Genomic DNA, 23,327 nt, shown 5'->3' with positions numbered 1-23,327 from the left:
CATTTTTAACATGATTCATTTTCAGAATATTAATATTGCAGTGAAAAATAATTCAATCAGTGCTAACGGTTTTAATTTTGAATTAAAACTGTGTCTCTTGATAACTGACATGGTTTTTTCTTGAAACAAGGCAACTGGGTAAGTAATCATTCCTGTTTTCTCGAGCCCAGTAACTATCCGTTATTACTGCATGTCTGACAGGTGTCCAACGGTAACATTTTTTTTCAGAGTATAAGAACAACAGAGAGAAGATTTCTTTAATCTTTTATTTTCTTTATACTTTATCTCTCTTCTTACTTTTACTCTAATTTTCATTCTTTCTTACGTTGGTTTTTCATACAGACATTATCTCAAACACCTAACAGGCATACTTGAATTTCAATATTTTTTCACATGGCACCAAAGGATTTAATCATTGATGGAGCAAAGTTTGTTCCAAACAACTATGCTGCGATTCTTGATCATGCTGAAGCTCCATCTGAATTGCATTTTGTGCAAGATCTTCTTGCACATAGTGAGGTTGGGTACGCCTTAACTCAGCCTGAATTATTTTCAAGTCAACAAGTTCTGCGGTTCTGGAGGACTGGAGTTTTTGATGATGGTGGTAAACGAGGAACTCCCAGTATTATCTTCCAAGTGGGTGATTCATCCTATGTAGTCACTCCTGGTACAGTACGAAGAGCATTACATCTTCCAGAAGATTGTACCTTCTCTATACCAGAGGAATCAGAACTTCGGGGGTTAATGACTGATTTGGTATATGAAAAGAGTCTGATGAAACTTGGACAGTTGAAACGGGCTAATATCAGAAGAGAATGGAGTTTCTTCTTCGATTGCATCACTAAGGCTTTTGGCAACAAGTGTTCAAATTTTGATGCCATCCCAATTCTGAGTCAGCACATCGGGTATGCTATTATCCATCAAACTCATTTTGATTTTGCAACTGGAATAATTGGTTTTATTGGGGATAGGATGACAGAGGATCGAGATGTTGTTTATTTTGCTAGATTCTGTCAACTTATTTATATGTATTGTACTGCTGAACCCCAGTTAGTCAGCACTCAAACCCCACCTTTTAAGGTTGCAAAAAGGTACTTTATCGACCTGATAAATGCTGACACAAAGAAATCAATGGTGAGACCATTACAGATTCCTCAGTCCGTGAAACAGATTCTGGTAAATGCTGATCCTGCTACTTACAAATCTGTTTACTCAAATGTTCAACCAACTCACCATAACCAAAATCCATCAACCTCAGTACCTACCTCTCATTCTACTCAACCTACCCTCAGAACTTATCTCAAATCCTATCTCTCCACTTCACAGACTGCTCAACCTTCTTCTTCAGCACCTACTGTGAAGCCTACATCCTCTAAGCCAAAGAGAACAAAGACTGTTCCTCAAACACCTCAAAAGAGGAGAAGCATTACTTTGAGAGATGAATCAGATTCTGAGGATCAGATTCCCTCTTCAGAACCTGTGGTATATGAAGCTGAGAAGGCAACTTCTCAGACGGATTCTGCAATTGGGGGTTCTAGGCTTCTCAAGAGGCTTAGACGTATGACGGTTCCTGAAACTCCCAAGGAATCCAAATCAACAAGGAAGTACAAGAAACAGAGGGCACAAAGGCCAGTTTCAGATGATGAGGAGGAAGCAGCTAAGGAAGGGGATCAGGAATCTCTGATCTCACAAGACAAGGAATTTGCTCCAGTCACTTCTTCTCCATCAACTCCATCTCAGGAACCTGTATCTGACAAGGCTAATACACCTTCTATGTCTCTTGTTGATCCAGGAACAAGTGCTGAAATTGATATTCAGAACCTGGTTGTGCCTGAAATACTTTTCTTAGAAGCTCCAACAGCAAATAATCCTTCCACAACACCTGTTACTGATGTTGATTCAAACTCCTGAGTTATCCTTCTCTGCATCAAGATGCTGATGATCAGATTTTAGGTGAGCATCAGGATATGGCTGTTGATCAGAACTTAGTATCAGATCAGCAATTAGAGGATGTTGAAGCCTCCATTGCTACTCACACAGTTGTCTTATCAGAAGATACTGATTCTCTAAGTTCTGATGCTGCAAATGTTGGAGATACTGGTGAGGCTGCTACAACTGTAGATGCTGATGAAGCAGGTCCTTCAGGACATACTCCTCCACTGACTCTTCCTAAGTCTGAACTGGTAAAGGAGTTTGTTATCAGGGATGCACCAGTACCTTGGAGTGAAACTCCTGCAGGTCAGGAGTGGACTAAGGAATGGAACTCAGTTTCATGTGTTCCAAATGCTTTACATCTTGCTGAGCACTTGACTAAAGCTGATGAAATGTTACATTCTGATGATTTTAAAACCCAGCTTAGAGTCACTGCATTGAGTACTAAACATCTACAAGGTCTTCATTCCATCACTCATGCAGAGCTACACAAGATTCAGGAGAACTTTATCAAACAGGAACAAGTTTGGAAAATTGATAAGAAAAAGTTCTTCCAACCTACCATTGACAGGGTTGCTTATATTGAGAAAACTCAAGAGAAGCAACAAGCTCAGATTGATCAAATTCTGATAAATCAAGCTTCTCAGCAATCACAACTTACTGAAATCCAGACCTCAGTGGAACTACTTATCTCTCTTTTATTACCTGCTGATGCCAAAAAGGGGGAGAAGGTAATTAAGTCCAAATGCAAAACCAACAAGTCACTGTAAGGAAAGGATGATGGAAAAGATGACCAAGGAAACTCTGGAATGGGTAGTGGTCATAGTCAAGGTAGAAGGTTTACATCAAGACAAGCTAGTCACAGAACAAGTTCTGATACTGGGAAAAGAATAAATTTTGCTGCTGGTAAAAGGATAAGTTCTGATGAACTTCTAGATCTTGATGAGGAAATGTCAAGACAGTTATTTCTTCAAGAAAATCCAGGGATGGACTTGGAAAGTTTAAAGGAAGAAGAAGCCAGACTTAAATCAGAGAAAGTCACATCTAAATCTGAAGCTTCTGGTAAAAAGTTACTTCCAAAACCTAAAGGCATTGTGATCAAAGAAAGGATACATACTGAAGAAACTTTGGCTAGATCACAACCACAGATAGATCCAAGATCCAAGGGTAAAGAAAAGGTTGGTGAACCTATCAAGCCTTATGTACCTCCTGAGAAAGAAGAAATTACTGATGGAAAAGATGATCTTGCTCTGACTTCAAGAAAAGTTCTTAAAACAACCTCTGACATGGCTCAAGTTGTTCAGAGTCAAGAAATTGTAAGTTCTGATATTCAGAAGAAGCAAGTAACCTCTGACAGTGCTCAAGTTAACTTGATATCAGAAAATAAATCTAAAACACTCCTACCAGGATTCACTAAAGCAAAACAGACTCAATCTTTGAAGACTACTCCAAGTGGTTTTGAAGCAAGAGTAGTTACTGGAAAGGAAGCTAGAGATAAAACTGGATTGGGAAGTGCTGATGAAAGAAGAGTACACAACACTACCGATGATCCAACTTCCTTGAGTGAACCAGGTATTGGAGCAACTCCTGAGAGATTGAATCAACTAGAATCTGTACAGATGGTTTACCATACCTACTTGAAAGAATACATTATGTTGTATTTCATGACAGATGGTAGGGTTTATCATATAAGACAAAATGCCATTCCTTTGAAGTATTTTGAAGAATTGGAGCATGTACTTTTCTTACTTCAAGTGGATGACAGAATAACAGAGACTGCTGCAAACTACTTAAAGGAACAGATTCAGAGACAGAAAAGGCTTTATTCTGTTAAGTCTGACAGCAGATATGTTCCAAAGTACAGAAATCACAATGATGATATTGTTGATATGAAGCCTAATACTGCACAGATCAGAACATATCTTGGTATTAAGGGGCTTGAATTCAATCTAGAGTCTAACAAAGCTTATGTCATAAGACTAGATCGGGAGTTGAGAAAAGCAAAGATTAATGATCTCAGAGCTGCAATATTTCAAACCGGTGAAGATACTGCAGAGCTTAAAGATGTCAAACGGAGAATGATTGATGAACTCAGATATGCTGAGAAATGTTTGTTGAAGAATTATCTCAGAACAACTCCTGACATCAGAGAGATCAGAAAATGATGAAGCCAAGTCAAAGATCTACAACTACTTAAATTCTGATGTGTATACAGACCAAAGTTGTTATCAGAAGTTGAATTGGTAAAAGCTTTAAGGACTGTAAGTTGTAGTTATCTTGTCTATTTCTCATGCATTTGTACTTAATATTTTTGACATCATCAAATATCTGTTAAACTTGTATATTTTGCTAATTTACAAGTTGGGGGAGATTGTTAGATATATTTGATAATGTCATGGCTAATATGTTTTATGTTTAGATTTCAGATCTTATTTGAACAGAACAAATCAGTACTTAACTGATCAGTACTTATACTGGAAGTCAGAACTTAAGGGATATCAGTACTTATGTTATCAGGAGATAAGCATCAGGAGATAGATATCGGAACTTAAGTGCTGAAGGACGATCAGATAAGGACAGTAGCTGATTGAAGTTAAGAAGATCAAGATAAACATAAGAAGAGATATGCATGAAGAAGGAATTCCGTGAAGAATGGAATACTTGGAATAGAAGATATCTGATTGATATATTTTAGGAAGCAGAATTATATTCCATATCAATTAGCGATTATCTTGTAACTGTGTAGTATATAAACACAGACATAGGGTTTACACTATAAGTGTTATCATTATCGAGAATATTATTTACTATAACCCTAGCAGCTCTCGTGATATTTTGTTCATCACTGAGAGATAACAGTTCTAGATTGTAACAGAGTTTATTGTTTCAATAAAGTTTGTTTTCTGTTACATAAGTTCTTGAAGTTTGATTTGATTGTAATAAACACTGTATTCACCCCCTCTACAGTGAAAGTGTGACCTAACATATGTACACACAAGGCACATGCAAGACTCACTTGGCTTTGAAAATCATTTTTTAATTATAAAATCATCTCCTTAAGCACATACAAGACCATATACACACACGTACACACGCATCAAGCATGAACACACACACACATCGAGCTTGCATGCAACAAGATATTCACACATGCACATTCCAATAACCACTTTTGTATGATTAACAAGAGATTTTGAGAAGGATTGGTGATAATTATCAAAGAAACAAGTGGTTTACCAAGAGAAAGGAAAAAGATCCGAGAGAGAGAAAGAGAGAGAGTAGCCGAGAGAGAGTGTGAGAAAGAAATAGAGAAGAGAGAGTGATGGTGCTCGGGAAAAATAAGGAAAAAGGGGGAAGGGGTTGAGTTTTATACTCAATCAAAATCAAGGGCATTTTAGTACATTACTAATTCCCTTTTTATTCTTATTTGTTCCTTCCTTTTTACTAAAATGTAACAAGGATTAAATATAAAATATATCTCTCTTGGGAAGTCGAGAATTATTGAAAATGATAATTTTAATACGTAGGCCTCGAAATTAGCTTTCCAACCATTATTCATAATAAGATTTTGAGCGTATTTCGCAATCTCGCCTTAATAATATCATTTTCCACATAAAATCAATTTAAAAATGCAAAGACCTTCAAATAAATTCACTCATCATTTTTAAAAAGTCTCTAGGACCACTATGAAGATAACAGAACAAATTTCATGTTTTTATCTTACTCGAATGATTTTATAAAAATGCGCGAAGGTTAATTAAACCTTTATTTAAGTCACATAATCCGTTTAAATTCATAAAATTGTCACAGAACACATAGTCATGCACACAGACAACAATCTCATATATATAATCACGTAACGACTCAGGTCTGATTATAGAATTTATCATTCTTCAATCTTTATCTTTTTCTACGCGTACCGGGTCACGTTCAGCCTGACGGTCCGACGCTCAGCGTTTCGATTACGCTTCTCATTATCATTATCAATCAACACGTCACTTAGGACGAAATACTTTATTTACACATTCATTTCATTCAATCACACATAATTCACATTTTATATTCTTTAACTCCTTATTAAGACGGGTTCCGTTCTACCTGACGACCCGACACCACAGCTTAACTTCTAAGCTGACTTTTTAAATTTGAACGTTTTTATTTACGCTCCTATATTCTAATATACAGAAAAAACAATTATTCAGCACTTAGTCACATAATTATAATCTCATCACATAACACATACTTTATTAACTTAATTACATCGCAAAATTCTCAGTCGTCACATCCTTTGTATCTTTAAATTTGAATATATATATATATAATTACTAATTTAATTTTATATTTTAACTTTAAATAATATTAACTGTAAAAAAATATTATAAAAAAACTATAAAAAAACCTAATGTTGACCAAATTTATTAATTACTTATATAATAATTTTACTGTAATATTAAAAACTATTAACAAATTAATTGGATAAAAAAGAATTAGTTATATATTTTATAGTATATAAAAGTAATGTTTGTTAATTAATTTTTATCATGATTTAAATATTTTAACAGTATCATTAAATATGTTATATATATATATATTATTTCCACTTATATCAAATAAAATAATTAATTTTTGTTATATAATATCTATTTTCTACTTATATAATTAATGGATATAGGTACTCCTCTCGGAGATGCTCTAAAGTTGACGAAAATTAGAATTAGTCGAAAACCCTATAATAATTAATTGGATAATCTTGATTAATCGGATTTTAAAATGGACCGAGTGAGAATCTTATAACAATTAAACACATGATTAACAGATTAAATTAGCAGTTTTCATATTAGATTACAAATTAAGTAAATTGATAAATAAGTTCCACAATTTACCAATAAAATTTTATATTTAATCTTAGATTTTTGTTTTTAAAATATTCAAATTACAACAATATCCATAATTACCTAAGAAGAAATGAATAAAAAATGGGTATTATAATAAAAATTGCATTCAAGGTTAAACAGGAAAAGTGTAAAAGCTGTAGAACAAATCCATCTTCTCTCAAATTTCCCACTGAGCGAGTTGGAGAAGATGGGGCTAAAAGTATATGTGGATCGTATGTCCCAACCATCCAGAGCTCTTCTCATCTTCTGCAAGTAAGTTTTACCCTTTTTCTCACTTTCTTTTACTTCAAAATCTAATCTTTTTATCATCCAGTACTTAAAGTTTTAATCTTTTTCTAATCTTGTTTTTTAAAGTTTTGAACTTTTTGTCATCTAATGTTAAAAGTTTTAATCTTTTTATGTTTGACAAGTAATTAAGTTGTTAATCTTGATTTTGTGAATAGGGTCAATGGAATTGAATTTGATGAGGTCAGGATTGATCTCTCCAAAGGGCAGCATCGTTCTCCTGAATATGCAGGTTTGTTACTTGAGCTTAGGACTATTATCATTTTTCTTATTATTGCTTTTGGGTTGTGGGTTGTGTTCGTAAACTTGTTACTTTTGTGAATTGTGGGTACTTTAAAATTTATTTAATTACGATAAAAATGGATTTGTAATTTTTTAAAGGATATGACTGGTTGGTGCTCAGTTAAGCTTAGGCCTAATGTTGTTTCCTGCTATTGCTTTCAGGTCGTGTTCGTAGACGCATTCGTAAACGCATTAATTTGTGTCGTTTTAGAATTTATTGAATTCTATTAAAAAATGAGTTGGTTTTAGTGAATGAGTTATTTCAGGTCATATTCACATGTTAATTGAGTCGTATTGGTGTTTTCTGGATGTTTATTGAAACATTTTCATTTAATTTGCATATGAAGCTGTTTACATAGTGTGTACCTATGATCCAGTATATAGCAATTAGCAAGTAGACACTTTTTTATCTTGTCAATCTTCACCTTTATTATTTTTATTGTTGTGAGGCTTTACTCTGTCCATATATTAAGTGATGCTAAATTAGTAGTATAGTCCTATAAATGTTTACTTGTTTTTTCTATGACAAATTATATAAAGTCAGGATTTTTTAACATAAAAGCCATTGGCTGCGTGTTAATTTCTCCTCTGGTTGTGGTTTCTTCAGAAATAAATCCAATGAAAAATGTTCCGGCAATAGTAGATGGAAGATTTAAGCTGTTTGAAAGGTACTTGCGGTTTCTGTGCTTGTTTCAATTTGTTTGATACTCTTTAGGGCAGTATAATACTATGATGCATTTATTAACACATTTTTACATTATTTTTTTGGGATTTTTTTATATAATTTTATATGGTCGCGCGCGGGTGGGGGGGGGGAGTCTTTATGCTTCTGCATACATCTATCTGACTTATCTGCACTCCACTTACTTCTGAGTAGTATAATTTGGTTTTCCAGTTTTTACATTCTTACAATTCATTTATATTTATTAATATAAGAAAAGATTTAGTTTAATATGTACTCCATTAGAATTTCTTGACTGGTGCTTAAGAAAGAATCTAGGTGGCATTCTTTCTATGCCAGCATCCGTATAAATCTTTCATCGCTCGTGCCTACTATTTAGCATGTGTTGCTCCGAAGTGCAAAATTGGTTGCGCTTCCGTAATATAGTCAACTGTCAAGTTTCCACTTAATTCTTTATATGAAAGAATGCTGCAACTGGCTATCATTTTTATACACCAAACTAGTCTTTCTTTTATTATAATATTTTCTCACTTCTCAATCTAAGGCCCCGTGTTCTTGACAATGTACCTATTGCGCTTTGCTTTAAGTTGAATTAACGTTGTTTCTAAATCTTATTTAAAAATATATTTTACTGTTCCTTTGACCGTTTTCATGGTATTTTGCATGTTTTGCAGTCATGCCATTCTAGTTTATCTTGCTTGTGCATTCCCTGGAGTTGCAGAACACTGGTGAGAGTTGAAGTTTATTTTGCTTGTAATCTAATGTAGATTGCGTAACTTCTAGTTTGAATTTCTAACATGTATATAGTACCTACACAGTACATATCTATCTTACTGTAATTTCAGGAGCTTGGTACCTTTGATCACTACACATTTAACTAAAGTTTGGATACTACTGAACCTGTTACATGTTTGTCTTGTTGGCTTCTATAAAGCACATGTCAATTAGAATAATGACATAGAAATCTGCATAAGTTTGGGTAGAAGTTGAGTGTGCTCCCCAATCTATGTGCCTGGCATAGATTTTTCCCAATTCTATAGTATGTTTGTTTCTTATAGTTGCAATTCATTTTGTCCAACTTTGGAATTCTGGAGTACATTGTATTTTATCTGCTTCTGACATTGTAGTGTTTTCTAATTTTATCATCCTGATATTTACAAAAGGTACCCGGCAGATCTCTCTAGAAGAGCTAAGATCGACTCAGTGTTGCATTGGCATCACTCCAATTTACGCTCTGGTGCAGGTGCTTAATTCTGAAGTCCGGTTCTTTTTTCTTTTTTTCTCTCATTTTATTTCAGTGAGTATGGCTAATGTCTTCTTTAAGAATCTTAGCTAAAAATTAAAATTTTCTTTATGAAGAAATCCAAGGCACGCAAACTCACAAGTTCTTTTAGAGATAATGTAGATTTTGTCTTTTCATTAGCCCCATACTTGTATAGTTTCTTTTCCGTCTTTTCTAAATTTCTTGTGCTTCATTGAATTTTGACTAAAAATATTTGTTCTAAAATGGATTTGGTGAGTGCTTGGTTTCAGAACTGCTTAAGTGTGTGAATTAAATCCTGGGCATTTAGATACACATCTCTTAATATTTCATTAGTATTATGCATGCATTAATCTATTAAAAATATTTAAGTAGTAAAGCCATGTCAAAGCAATTCTACATTTTAATTAACTTGTCTTCCTGGTCCCACTTGTATCAGCTCCATATGTTTTCAATGCCAGACTTGCTCCCTTATTCGGCGTTCCTCTAAATCCACATGCTGCTGTTAAAGCTAAAAAACTTCTTATTGACTCGCTCGCAAAGATTGAAACCATTTGGCTAAAAGGGAAAGGTCGGTTTTTGGTAGGAAGCTCGCAACCATCCATAGCAGACCTCAGCTTAGTATGTGAAATCATGCAACTAGAGGTATATAGAATTTCTGATTCAGCAATTCTGTTTATACTATAGGAGTAGCATGTTCTAAGATATATACATACTAGTCATTGAGCCCGCTGCGCTTAGGCATTTTATGATTATATTTTATTTATTTTATTCGATTTTATTTATTTATTAACAAAATTCATTTTCATTTTTAAAACATTTAATAAAATTGAGAGGAAAGTGATGACATACTCTGAGAAACACAATGGTTTCAGTTTTCATCTTTTTCCCTCAAAAAGGCGACTTGCTTAGATAACCATTCAACCTCTGATGAGTTGTTCTTTTTGGTTTAGCTATTGGATGAGGAGGATCGCAACCAAATATTAGGTCCGCACAAGAAAGTTCAGCAGTGGATTGAGGACACCAAGAATGCAACAAGACCTCATTTCGATGAAATGCACATTATCCTTTTCAAGGTCAAAGAAAAACTTGCAAGGATGTCAGCAGAGGGAGGGACTGGCAAAACTCTTGCCGATAACAAAAACCAAATGCTTTCGAAGATGTGAGTACACACTTTGTAAAAGTCATGGCCACTGGGGGTTAGAAGGTGTAACCAATTATAAAACTAGATAAATAACAAAGGTGTTATCACTGCTTGTGTAGATCATCTTTAATATGAATTTAGAAGCTGTATTGTTGTACTCTTCTGAACTACTGTGCTGCAATGTACTGTAAAACAAAAAAACTTTTTTTTTCTTTATATAATTACTCTTTATCTTGGTAGGTTGATGGTACATTTTTCCTATATGTTCATACATATATTTCACCATTTATATGGTAAGCATCTGTTAAGATCGGATGAATTTCTAATTGAATTGTATTCGCCATTAATATCGGGAATGGCTTTTGTGCATCTGTAATTCTCTATAAAGCTTCTATTCATTTTTGATGAGCCATCAGGAAATCACATGTATTCTAGCATAGCTCTACTGTTGTCCCATACAATATAACTAGCATATTTTCTATTTTTTTTTTACGTCATAAAATTATATTAGTAAAATTGTTAATCGTTTTCTTATTGATAAATATTATATAACGTCTAAAATATTTCAAATACAAGTTGAGTATCCATCAATGTGTATGATTTTCATGTAAAACATTAAAAACGTTCATAACGTTTTTAATATATCTCATTAATTATAATACATATTTTCTTATTTATGTCGTGTAATTTGTATTTACTAAATAAATACAAGCATGATAGTCAGTGTACGTGTAAAAGAAAAAAATTGTGATTAATCCATCAAATATTGTCAATATGTTTATAAAAAAAACTAAAAATTAACATATATGTATATTGGAGAGTCGAGTAAATTTTTTGAGTTTTGTTCAAATAAACCCGGAGTAATGAGATATTTTATTACTAAAATCATTACTAATTTACAATTATCTTGCTTAATTTAAAAGTATTAGTGATACATAGTTAAAGTGGTCAAGACCTACAATTGTAATATTCAACAAAGTATAATTTAAACTTCAATTAATATTAGTTTATTTTTTAAGAAAAATGTTATATCTTTAATTTAACGTTTATGTTGATTTAATATCATTGCTAATGTCCTAATTCATTAACTAAAGTTGATCTCGGCCGTGTATTTCATAAATTAAAATTGACATAATCTATTTAGGTTTTAACACATTGAAAAAAAACATAAATTTAATTGATCATTTTTATTTTCAGAACATAAAAGGCTTTTGTTATTTTTTTCTAGTATATATATCAATAACTCTGAAATACATCATCAAAGTTGAATCTTTTAATATTGGTAAAGATAAAGTCACATTTGTGTGTATGTAAATTATTATTTATTATATTTTTGAGTAAATTATGTTGGTTTCGTTTATTTATATGCTAGATATTTTGGCCATGTATATATCTAATTGTTATTCAGTAAATTACTCAAATAACATGTATTTATGATTATTCAAAAATTATAATTATCTAATAAATAAATTACAATTATTTATATATCGTAGCCTAGTAGCATTGACAATCAAAGAATATATATTTTTACTCAACATAGTATACATACAAGTAATTCATATATCGTCAATACTAACTACTGATATTAAAAAAAATTCTGAAGATAAATTTGTATTAATATCATCATTCAAATCATTTTAAAGTTTTTTTCATTTATGATTTTAATATTTCTTTTTATAGTAACTTGATAACATTGAATATTATTTGTCTAAAATTAAATATTTTCAATTTGATTTTTTTTTAAATATTAGTTGAACTTGTTAATCCTTTCAAAATATCGACTAGTATTAATTTTTTTATTTAAATAGCATAAAATGGATTAAATCAAATAGTACAATACATTATCGTTTGAAACAATGACCGAATTACCCAATTTTTGGTATTACACTGCCCAAAATATACGCGGGACGGAGAATTTGCCCAAAATACCTGTTATTCACGCATTGTTGAAATGCGCATGCCATCTACATTAATTTCTAATGTATGGTGAATAGGTAATAGGCTGAGGTTGAACTGAAGGAAAGAAAGACTAATCTCATTTATTTGTTCACTGTATGCTATTCCATATTTGAGAGCCTGCAACAAACAATAAATTAAAATGTCACTTCCCAATGCCATTTACATGCAATGCAAATAGTTAATCTTAATAAAATAATAGTGCCTTGGACCCTATGTGAATATGGACTATATGCATTTTGTTCATGCGAAATGTGTGCACGCATGTTACCTATGCGTAGTCCTGATCTATGAGTGCCTGAAATTTTCAGTGCACTGTTCAAAATCTAAAAAAGTGTCCAACTAAATTTTTTATTTTTTTTACATCAAATAATAAAAAAAACTAAATTTTATAACCAAAATATAATAATTAAAGTACAAAAAGTGATTTTATGACATAATCAAAACTAACTAAAAAACAGTTATACATTTAAATTTTAATATCTTATGCTATATATTAGAAATTAAATATTTATCTTAATGAGATAAGTTATACTTGTAATTTATGATACATTTTTTTGTAAGTAAGTAAGATATAATATTGATAAAAAATAAATAGTCAAATAAAAACTTATTTATACATAAACTTGTAATTTAGATCTGTTAAATCCATTATTTAAATTTTTTATATTAAATTTACTTGTTTCATATAATATATACATTAAAAATGGATATATTTAAGATTAATAATATACCTAAAATTTGAATCATTATTTGAATGACATAATAATGTATATATTGTCACCAATAAAAAGTAAGTGTTATAATCATATTAGTTAACTATAATTTTTTTTATTAAAACTAGTAGTTTACCTCGTCGAGAGCATTGAAGGAGATTTACAATGCATTTTTCGTTTTTAAATAATTTTTATATTGGTATTTTTAGAATTAATGTGACTTATTCAAGATAATAATTTAAAATTATTTAAATGTATAACGTTTTTCAATTATTTTTTATTTACAAATTTTCAACATTAAAAAATTATATTTTTTAACAAAACATTGTTTTCCTATTTTAGTATACATATATATACACCTATATATGGAAAAATGTGCCCCATCATATTTATTATATGCGTATTCTGATCACGCATTTACATAACGCGAACTCAAGGGGTATTTTGGGCGGGTAATAGTGCCAATGTGTGTTTTAGATTTTTTTATAAAAAAAAATGTATTTCGGGCTTTCACCCGTTTAGTTTTAACCTTTTTTTAAATAATTTAAAATAGTTGTACAATATTTTTCAACACTAAATATATTTTTTATAAATTTATTATTGCTAATTTTATTTTTTTCTTCAAAATATTGAATTCTATAATTTTTCAAGTTTCTTATATATATATATATATATATATATATATAGTTAAGTTCTACCGAGTCATTGTTTTTAGTTCAGTATAGCAGTTCATATATGTTCTGCAAGTAAGATAGTATAAAAAAATTTGTAAAACGTATTATAATGTGAATCATGTTATGCAAATATCACTATTTTAATAGATATCTTACAAATCTCATACATTTGACAAGTTGAACATGACAGAACATATGATTTTATAGTACAAGGTGAGTTTGAAAAACATACGTATTCACGTTATAGAACACGTAAATATTCAATTGCTGAACATTAATGATATAACACCGTAACACACGTTTATATCATGTAGTTTATTGTTTAGTTTTTAAATTATTAGAAACATAAAACCTGAACCATTAGATTGGATTGTAATATAAAGTTATGATTTTGGACTCCAGAACTCCACAAAAAATAGGACTTTATGTATCTCCTTACTTATACTAACAATGTCAAATTGAGTAATATAAAATTTAGGATTTGTCTTACAAATATTTGAATATAAATATTTTTAATTAAATAATGCAATAAATAAACTATTTTTTTATGAAAAAGCATCAAATGTCTTACCATTTTTCAAGTAACATGTTAATGAAAATTATTAATTTTACTTTATAGTTGTAGTTTAATTTTTTCCAAATAGAATGAAAAATAGGATTTTATGAGCACCTCTTTATAAATTCACTATCATAGAATAATATTTTAAACCTATTTTTTTTTAAAGTGAAACATTAATAAATAAATCAATTTAGTATATCTTCGTAGTTTTAACAGAGCTTTTGACATCTCATGTCAAATTTTGAATATATTTAAATATTTGGTCAAATTCCAGATGTAATAATGTAAACCCAATCACTTAATAATTTTGATAAATAAAATCAATTGACTTGTTCGTATAAAGACCTCAAAAATATTATTTTTTATTAATATAAGATATTATAAAATTTATCCTTATTGGTAAGATTTTCTCGTCGAGCTCGTAATTTAAATTTATTAAACCTAGATAGTGATGATGTATTTTCAGCTGGGTCATGTAGTCAAATTTCGAGTATTTTTTCAAAATGGGTAAAATTTTGATTTTGAAGTTAGGAATTTTGATACTTAATATCAATTGACTTGATTTTATAAATATCCCAACGATATTAATTTTTACCAACATAAGATATCACAAAACTTTCTTTCTTGGTATGATTTTCTAGTCAAACTCGTAATTTAAATTAAACATAGGTAGTGACTTGGTATTTACGGGCAAGTCATTTAGTCAAATTTAGAGTATTTTTTGAAAAATGGGTCAAGTTCTAATTTTGAATTCGAAATAAATCGAAATACGTTAATTATAACTTATCTAAATATGTAGTACACATATATATATTATTTATATAAGTGTATCTCTTTTCAACATATAAAAAAATTAATTATATGTACAATTTATTTTTTATTAAAAAGTATATATTAAAAATGTATGAGACATACTTTTCAAATTAAAAATTGTTTAATAAATATGGGAATGATTTGTTTATATACTATACTTAAATTTATATCTCAAATTCAATTGTTCAAAACTAATTCTACAAATATTTTAGTAATCATGTTTAAAATTAAATAAATTATCATTATATACGACACTCACATATTATGTTTATGATAAAAAACTTAAATAACAGTGTGGTGTAGTGGTAATGTGATGTGCTTGTGAATGTAAAGACTTGGGTTCAATGACCATATTAATTTAAAATACAGGGGTAAATTAATCATTTCAATGAGGCTTTTTAATCTCATGAATATAGAAAAATTGACAAAAATAAATCTTTTTTAAGATCATTAACATAAATGGCTGCTTTCAAATAAATGGCCAATTATGGCCGATCAAATACTTAATCCACAAATGCGTATTGTGGTCAGGGGTAAATTAGTCATTTTAATGACACTTTTTTATCTCATGAATATTAGAAAAATTGACAAAAATAACTTATTTTTAAGATTATTAACATAAATGACTGCTTTCAAATAAATGACCATATTAATTTAAAATACAGGGGTAAATTAATCATTTCAATGAGGTTTTTTTAATCTCATGAATATAGAAAAATTGACAAAAATAACTCTTTTTTAATATTATTAACATAAATGATTGCTTTCAAATAAATGGCCAATTATGGCCGATGAAATACTTAATCCACAAATGCATATTGTGGTCAGGGCGTTAGGGGTTACTCGGCTCCGTCCCTTTTTTGACCCATTTCTTCGTTCAATTCATTTTTATGGTACATTCTTTCAAAAATTGACAAAAGTGGCACAGAACGCCACTTGTTTTGGGTTCAAACACTGATATCCCCGACCAGGTGGCGTTCGTGAGTTAATTTTTGGATTAAAGTGTTATCATTTTGTTAAAAACCAGGAGTTAATTTTTGGGTTAAAGTGTTATCATTTTGTTTAAAATATGGAGTTAGGTTTAAAATATTTTTACTATATAATTTTAATTTTTATCTTATAAAATAAGGAAAATAACTAGATTATATTTAGATATAAATTTTACATGTGTTTTGCTTCATTTTGTAAAAAACAGAAAATGTTATTTTAAAAAAATAGCAAAAATATAATTTTCTCAAATTTGATATCACTAGATTCAACTTAGAGTGCAAGCTCAAATACAACTATAAAACTAGATATAATTATTTGCATATATTGTTGAGTTTGATCGCCCTGTATTTTTTTAAATATCTTCAGAAATTTTTTAAACTAGCAAAAATACTTAGAAAAATTAATATTTTTGATAATTTGCTTTGATTTTCTACGTATGTTATACAGTTTTTTTTTAATTTTAAACCATGAATTAAAATAAAACTAGTATACATAACCCAAAAATATTATTATACACTAAAATTTTAGTTGCACGAAAAAATTTTAACCATTAAAAATATCGTAATATTTAAGAAAATTAGGAAAAATTAAATATATAAATAAAAATACATTATCTACAAAGAACATAAAATTTGATCGGGGAATTAAATTATTATTTTAATTTTTTTTTAAAAAAATACTTTTAAAAAAACCGTATAAGAAATGATAATCATCACATGATAAGCTAGTAGTTTTTAACAAGCGAAAATGGTTATTGAAATGAGAAGTTGAAAACAATATATATTCAACTTCTTAATTAAAATAAAAAATACCTATTCAAAATAAGTAAACATCGCTTGTCAACTAAAACAAACTGAATGTTAAATATTTTTTTCAAATTTTTAAATACGGTAAAAAATAACATCTTATTATAAAAAAATTGTGTACAACTTAATTTCTAAAATCTATGAATACGAGACATAATCGAAAAATACACATTTCCCATGATACCTTTTTTGAGTTAAGAAAACCACACATAAATACTTTCTTAATTAAAATAAAAAAATCTAATTAAAAATAAGTTAACATCACTTGCTAACTAAAAGAATTTGACAAAAAAATTAGATCTATTAATTTAATAAAATAGATAAAAGAAAATATGAGTTTACTACCAACTATAAAGCTACTTGCTCTGGATAACTTTGACAAAATCCCATTTAAAGTGGCGTGTTGTGGTCCATTTTTGGAAAAAAATTGAACATGTGTGTTACTTTTAAAAATTGAACGCATAAGTGTACCAAAAAAGGAACAGAGCCGGGGTTACTGAATGTTAGAATTACTTACCACTACTTGCAAAATAAATAAACTCATAAAAAGTAGAAAAAGTTGTGGGGACATGATGTCACTCAGGACATCATAGCTACAAATTGATATCCTCGATACGCATTTCAGGTATGTTTATTAGTATCATAATACCCTAATATTAATTGCGTAATTTGTAGTAAATTTTAAATATATATTGATTACTCCAACATGTTATGCGTATCATGTATTACACCATCCACAAATACGTATTCTGCGTATCATGTATTACACCATCCACAAATACGTATTCCGTCGGTCATTATTGGCCATAAATTGAAAACCGGTTATTTTTGTCAAAAATTTTAAAAAACTGGTTATTTTTGTTCATCACCTTGAATATTAACATCTTGTTCTCCTATTATATATAGAAAGAAGGGATATTTCTTCAATAATGTACTAGTAAACAATGAAGGCCTTTCTTATTATATATAGAAGAGATATTTCTTCAATAATATATTAGTAAACAATGAATGCCTTTCTTATTATATATAGAAGAGATATTTCTCCAATAATGTACTAGTAAATTATGAATGCCTTCGGTTTCCAGATAACTCGTCTACTTTATTAAACTATAAACGTTTAAAATATGTCAGTAATACAATATTATTTACTATCAGTGAGTACATTAAATTTAATGAACTAACAAATGAAGCAACTAAATTCTCTGAAGAAGCCCTCACAATCTACTATTCTTAAATTTCCGAAACTTTACAGGGTCTAAGCAAGACAAATGGATTTTGTCGAGCATGAAACTTTTATGTTTCTTTTAACACGCTAACATACACAATATTCTCGCAGTCAATCAATGAAGTGAATGAAGGTGACAAATGGCGAAGAAGAATATATAGTAGTACTCGTATGTTTCTGATTTACAGTGACTCGGTGAACAAGCTCTGACTTGGTTAGGATGAAAGCGCAAGCTCTGCCCATGCTAAAGATGATGCCTTCAGTTCAGAAGATGCAGAAGTGTCGATTCTGCTTTCAAGTATGATGCAGAGTTCCCGCGTGCTTACCCTGTTCATCGGAGTTTGTTTAATGCAGAGGCTAACCACTTCACATATCGCATTCAAATCTTCAGGTCTGAAATGTTTTAGCTGGGGATCGACAATGTTAGACATTACTTCCGGAAGTCCAAGAAATTTTGTAGCCTGTAAAGAAAGAATACACATGCATTTCAATAAAACTGCACAATCACACAATATATGAAATTTGGCTATCAAAATTATGAGTACTCACCCAGTCAACCAAGCATCCTTTGTCCTTGCAGTATGGAGGTCTTCCACTAATTATTTCTAATAAAAGTACTCCGAATGCATAAATGTTACCTTGGACATCAAGATGGCGCCCCTCCATTGAACTTGGAAGTACACAAACATCACCATCGGCACTAATAGCACCTGAATTCTTCTCTGATCTTGAAATAATCGATTTCCAACTTTCAAAATCAACTAGCTGCAACAAGAGATTGTTCTCAAATGAGATCCCTAAAGGTGTTTTGTGAAGCAGTAAAATAAAGAAGCTTGTGCAACATTTATTGACCAAGTCATATAGATAGATAGCAACAATATATTCTGTCAAGAAGACATAAGGTCCTGGCATTTCTTTTCTACGCTGTACATGTAATTACACACTTTGGTGGAATATAAAGTAGAAAATTGATGTGCCAATACCCCCCAAGAAAACAGTAAAATTTATGGTGTCAACTGGAAAAAGGATCCTCGGGCATACCTTTGGAGAAAAATCGTCAGTCAGATAAACAGCACTAGAATTAAACTCAGAAATAGTAAAGGGTGGCACTATTTCTGTGTGAAGATATTTAAGTCCCTTGGCTATGCCTACAATAATATTCATTCGTCTCGTCCAACTCAGCTGGCATCCTTCTCCGTCTGCATTTCAATAAAAAGCTCCAAATGTTAGCCCCCTTCAGTATATTGGTTGATTGATACATAAATTAAAGCAGGACTTACAATGTAGGTGTTCATACAATGTTCCGTTTGATGCATATTCAAAAACCAGCATCCTTGTAAAAGGAGAGCTCTCTCTACAGTAACCTAGTAATTTCCCTGCATTCTCGTGATTTAATCTTGCCAAATCTGCCACCTGAAAGAGTAAGATATTAAATTTTTAATGCATTTTAACTGTCAAGATAAATCTTAAGGACACAATATCTCCTTTTAAGCAATTATAGAGTAGCCTTATCACCTCTTTCTGAAAATAGAGCTCAAGATAGCCAGTCCACTGATCTTCTTTGATGCAAATTGATATCACAGCAATCTCAGGCCCGCCTTTCATGGTGCCTTTGTAGACTAGACTATCAGAGGAGGACCCAATAATATTGCTAAAGTCTTCACAGGCCACTTCAAGTTCTTGTCGGTTATATCTCACTACTTCCTTTAGCATCCCTGGATCTATATCAATACTAAAAAGGATTAATAAATAATCCCAACAGGAAAATTTCTTCTTGAAACCACGATGCAATATGTAGGAAATTCGAAAGCCTTACCTATACAAATTGTTATGTGGTCCTTGCCACCCGATATTCTTTTCCAGGGAATACCGATGGGAGACTTTTTTGGCAATCTCTGTACAGCTAGGAAAAGAGCCATAAGAAAGAGGGAACCAACCATGACTCCTGTGACAATTTCCAGAGCCAAAATCCAAGTAGGCTTTGAAGCAGACTGATGTTCGGATCTATCTTCAACATGGTGTTTTGGGCCGAGTCCTGGATGACCCTTGGCTGGAGTTTCTGTATGCAAATTTTTCTCATTGTAATCACATTACTTAACAGTGAATATAATTTGAAATTCTTGATGAATAATTTTCTTCATATTTCAGATTAGGTCTACAAGTTAACATATCACACATTACACTAGAAACACGCCATGATTAAGATGAACCTAGGTATATCTTTTCAAGAAACTGCATTTCATGAACGCGGTAACTGTATAACTGAAGCTACATTATGGAGGAAGAGGGGTATCCGTTATATGCACTAATAGCAGCTTAAACTTTTACAGAAAAGGTAGCACTGTTATAAGACTTAAACACCTGTCCTTACATAATTTATAAGCGCGTAGAGTGTCACAGCGGTATCATATGTGAAGGAAAATACTTAAAAAAATACACATGAAGAGGAAACATACCACAAAGTGGAGCATCACGCTGTTTGGGATCTCTGTCCAGATGGCAGTTACCTCGAAAGCTTGAACTGCGAACAAAACTGGATTGAGCAACAGGTAGAAGAATTATATCTTAAAAGAATAGATGCATGTAAACATGTAATACCTTTGAAGATACTCCAAGCACTTGGGCACACTTCCAACAAAGAAGTTGTATGAAAAATCTGCGACTCTTAACTGAGATGCACGGCATAAACCTGTAAGATTTCCATTTGGGGGAGGCCTGTATTAAAGTAACAGAGTAAGAATTTAACTACCAAATCGAATCAACCTAAGGCTGCCTAAACTAGCCCAAAACCCAAATGTTCGATGTCGAAAGATACTGTGCTTTGCTTTTGCAAGCATAGGATGGAATAGAGACTAAACTAAAAATATTAGTTCGGACAATAAACTTACAATCCATTCAGGTTGGAAGCAATCTGTGAAACATTACTACCAGGAATAGTTCCTTCAAGCTTATTCCTGTCCAGCCGTAGTTCCTCAAGATAATTCAAATTACCAAGCTCAAGAGGCAACCTCCCAGTCAACCCATTAGACCCAAGGTTTCTGTAACAATACAACTGGACAGGTAAGAAAACTTCAGAGATATTTTGGAGCAACAACTTGATACATTAATCATATCCATAAAATCGACTTACATCTTAACAATACTAGTTAAATTTCCAATCTCCGGAGGAATTGGTCCGGATAGCATGTTTCCTCCCAGATCCAACACTCTGAGGAACTTCAATGCGCCTAGTTCTTTAGGAATCGTACCAATGAAACTGTTGCCATGTATTATTCTACAAATATTGCAAAGCCAAATTTAGACTTCTATTTTAGCAAAACTACAACATCTATGAATGAATAAAAACCAAACACACAAACAAACAAAATTAAGAATGGATTCATACAGTTCTTGCAAAAATGACAGCTGGTCTAATTCTGTCGCTATAAATCCCTTCAAAGATGACTGAGATACATTGCTGCAAACAACAGTTCATTCAAATACAGAACTCAATCAAGTTTTTTTACAAACAATTCCCCTATAAATCTTCCAAATCACTTGCTTAAGAAAACCAAACGGAATAAAGAGTAGTTCTTACATCTTTAAAATATGATCTCTAGCAGTAGAACAAGAAATGCCAGACCAGTCACAAGGATCCGAATCTAGGGAATTCCAATTCGATAAGACCATTAACGGGTCCTCATATATAGCTTCTTTGAATGCTGAGAGTGCATAAACTGCACAAAATCAAGAATTTCACTTCAACATCTCCCATAAAAAAAATCACAGCCACCAAACTTCATGTGAACATCATTCAAGAAATTTCAAAAAAAAAAATGCAAATCAGACAAAGATTAATCACATCAAGATCTGTAAAGGAAACAAATTGAAAAAAAAACACAAATTGCAAAAGAACAAGAATTTCATAACAACATTTCCAAAACAATAAGTACTGCCACCAAAACACGAATGCAGTACATTTACATTAACATAATTCAAGATCATTCAAACAAACATAAAAAAACAACCCACATTAACTAAAAACACTAAACTATTACCAAAGATGAATCAATTCAAGATCTGTCAAAGAACCAAAGTCCATACCTTCATGTGATGCAAAACCATTACAAGTAACCAAAAACAGTCCCAAGCACACACACACAACTTGAAGTGTGTAAAAAGACTCCATCTTCATCAAAAAGCTACTAAATTTCAAGAACCCCATTACTGAAAGAGCTCATCAAACTCAAAAATTTCAAGAAAATCAAGAAACTGAACAACTGGGGATTTTCAAAAGAGAGTAAAGATGAAATCAAGAACCAAAAACAAAGTGGTGGGGACTAATCTTTATGAAAAAAGAAAGCAAGTAAAAGAGAAGAGTGAAACTAAAAAGACCCACAAAAGGAAAACTTAGAATAAAAGAGAAAGATATGGTGGTCAAGAATGTGGAAGAGAATTTGGATAAAATGATTGACTGTAACCAAGATATTAATTGTTGTGCAGGTTAAAAAGATGGGTGATCAAGATTGTTTTGAATTTTGTGTTAAATCTGTTTTTTGTTTGTTAATTTGAAGATTAGCAGATAAATTTTGTGATTAAAGTGAGTTGTAAACTGTGTTAAAGTACTGGCTTTTGTTATGTACTGGTAATCATTGTTTTGGTTGGACCAATGAAGGAACAGATGTACTGCAAGTAGAACACTTTTTGTAACTGCAACTTGCAGGCTTCTTATCAGATTATTTTAGAAAAAAGATTGTTAATATTTGTAGATTTAAATTAAAGAGAAAAATAAGAAAAATGTATTAGAAATGCTATACTAGTATACTCCCTCGCTATTTTTATATTGACCGCGTATTTAAAATATTTTTTTTTTATTTTTTTCTGTAAATTAAAGTTATACATATATATATTTATTCACAAAAATAAAAAAAAATCACTATTTTAATTATGTGACGTGTGCATAAAAGTCAAATGACATACACCCTCTCTCGAATCTTTTGGATCGAATTTTTGACTAACATTTATGTATCATTTTTTTATAATTTATAAAATTTGAAAAGTACATGTGATAGTAAATTAAATAAACATTCTGATAATGTATTTTTATTACTCCCTCTTTCCATAAATA

General features: G+C 31.0%; 2 protein-coding genes across 3 annotated transcripts; one reads left to right on the top strand and one right to left on the bottom strand.

Annotated features, from left to right (window-relative positions):
* The first annotated feature begins 6,927 nt into the window (after nt 1–6,927).
* Nucleotides 6,928–10,720, top strand: LOC141667724 (glutathione S-transferase T1). Its single transcript, XM_074474329.1, has 7 exons — nt 6,928–7,079; nt 7,271–7,344; nt 8,002–8,062; nt 8,751–8,804; nt 9,240–9,319; nt 9,777–9,982; nt 10,291–10,720. Exons 1-7 carry the CDS (start codon nt 7,015–7,017, stop codon nt 10,501–10,503), a joined length of 753 nt encoding a protein of 250 aa, XP_074330430.1. The 5' UTR covers nt 6,928–7,014; the 3' UTR covers nt 10,504–10,720.
* A 7,353-nt stretch (nt 10,721–18,073) lies between these two features.
* On the bottom strand, nt 18,074–22,762 carry LOC141667400 (putative LRR receptor-like serine/threonine-protein kinase At1g63430). 2 transcript variants are annotated; one of them, XM_074473885.1, is made up of 13 exons: nt 22,304–22,746; nt 21,798–21,936; nt 21,606–21,677; nt 21,351–21,494; nt 21,109–21,258; nt 20,819–20,935; nt 20,677–20,741; nt 20,037–20,279; nt 19,736–19,941; nt 19,501–19,633; nt 19,262–19,419; nt 18,770–18,985; nt 18,074–18,681 (listed from the first exon to the last, which is right to left on the bottom strand). In XM_074473885.1, the coding sequence occupies exons 1-13, from the start codon at nt 22,422–22,424 to the stop codon at nt 18,436–18,438; spliced, it is 2,010 nt and encodes a 669-aa protein (XP_074329986.1). In that variant the 5' UTR covers nt 22,425–22,746; the 3' UTR covers nt 18,074–18,435. The 2 variants fall into 2 exon arrangements, with proteins under 2 accessions (XP_074329986.1, XP_074329987.1); XM_074473886.1 differs by having other exon boundaries at nt 18,499–18,681; nt 18,859–18,985; nt 22,304–22,762.
* Between the last annotated feature and the right edge of the window lie 565 nt (nt 22,763–23,327).

The sequence above is a fragment of the Apium graveolens genome, chromosome 6, assembly GCF_009905375.1.
Source record: "Apium graveolens cultivar Ventura chromosome 6, ASM990537v1, whole genome shotgun sequence".
NCBI classification, from domain to species: Eukaryota; Viridiplantae; Streptophyta; class Magnoliopsida; order Apiales; family Apiaceae; genus Apium; species Apium graveolens.
The sequence above is the reverse complement of the archived record's forward strand: the minus strand, read 5'-3'. Positions and strand labels throughout refer to the sequence as shown.

Bases quoted from the DNA above. Each gene is read 5' to 3' on its own strand.
- LOC141667400 (XM_074473885.1), bottom strand. From the start codon at position 22,424: ATGGGGTTCTTGAAATTTAGTAGCTTTTTGATGAAGATGGAGTCTTTT. The intron at 21,495-21,605 runs GTATGAATCCAT...CAATATTTGTAG, and splicing joins CTGTCATTTTTGCAAGAACT to AATAATACATGGCAACAGTT. The intron at 19,942-20,036 runs GTAAGGCTTTCG...GTATTGATATAG, and splicing joins CCACATAACAATTTGTATAG to ATCCAGGGATGCTAAAGGAA.
- LOC141667724 (XM_074474329.1), top strand. From the start codon at position 7,015: ATGGGGCTAAAAGTATATGTGGATCGTATGTCCCAACCATCCAGAGCT. The intron at 8,805-9,239 runs GTGAGAGTTGAA...TATTTACAAAAG, and splicing joins CCTGGAGTTGCAGAACACTG to GTACCCGGCAGATCTCTCTA. The intron at 9,320-9,776 runs GTGCTTAATTCT...CACTTGTATCAG, and splicing joins CAATTTACGCTCTGGTGCAG to CTCCATATGTTTTCAATGCC.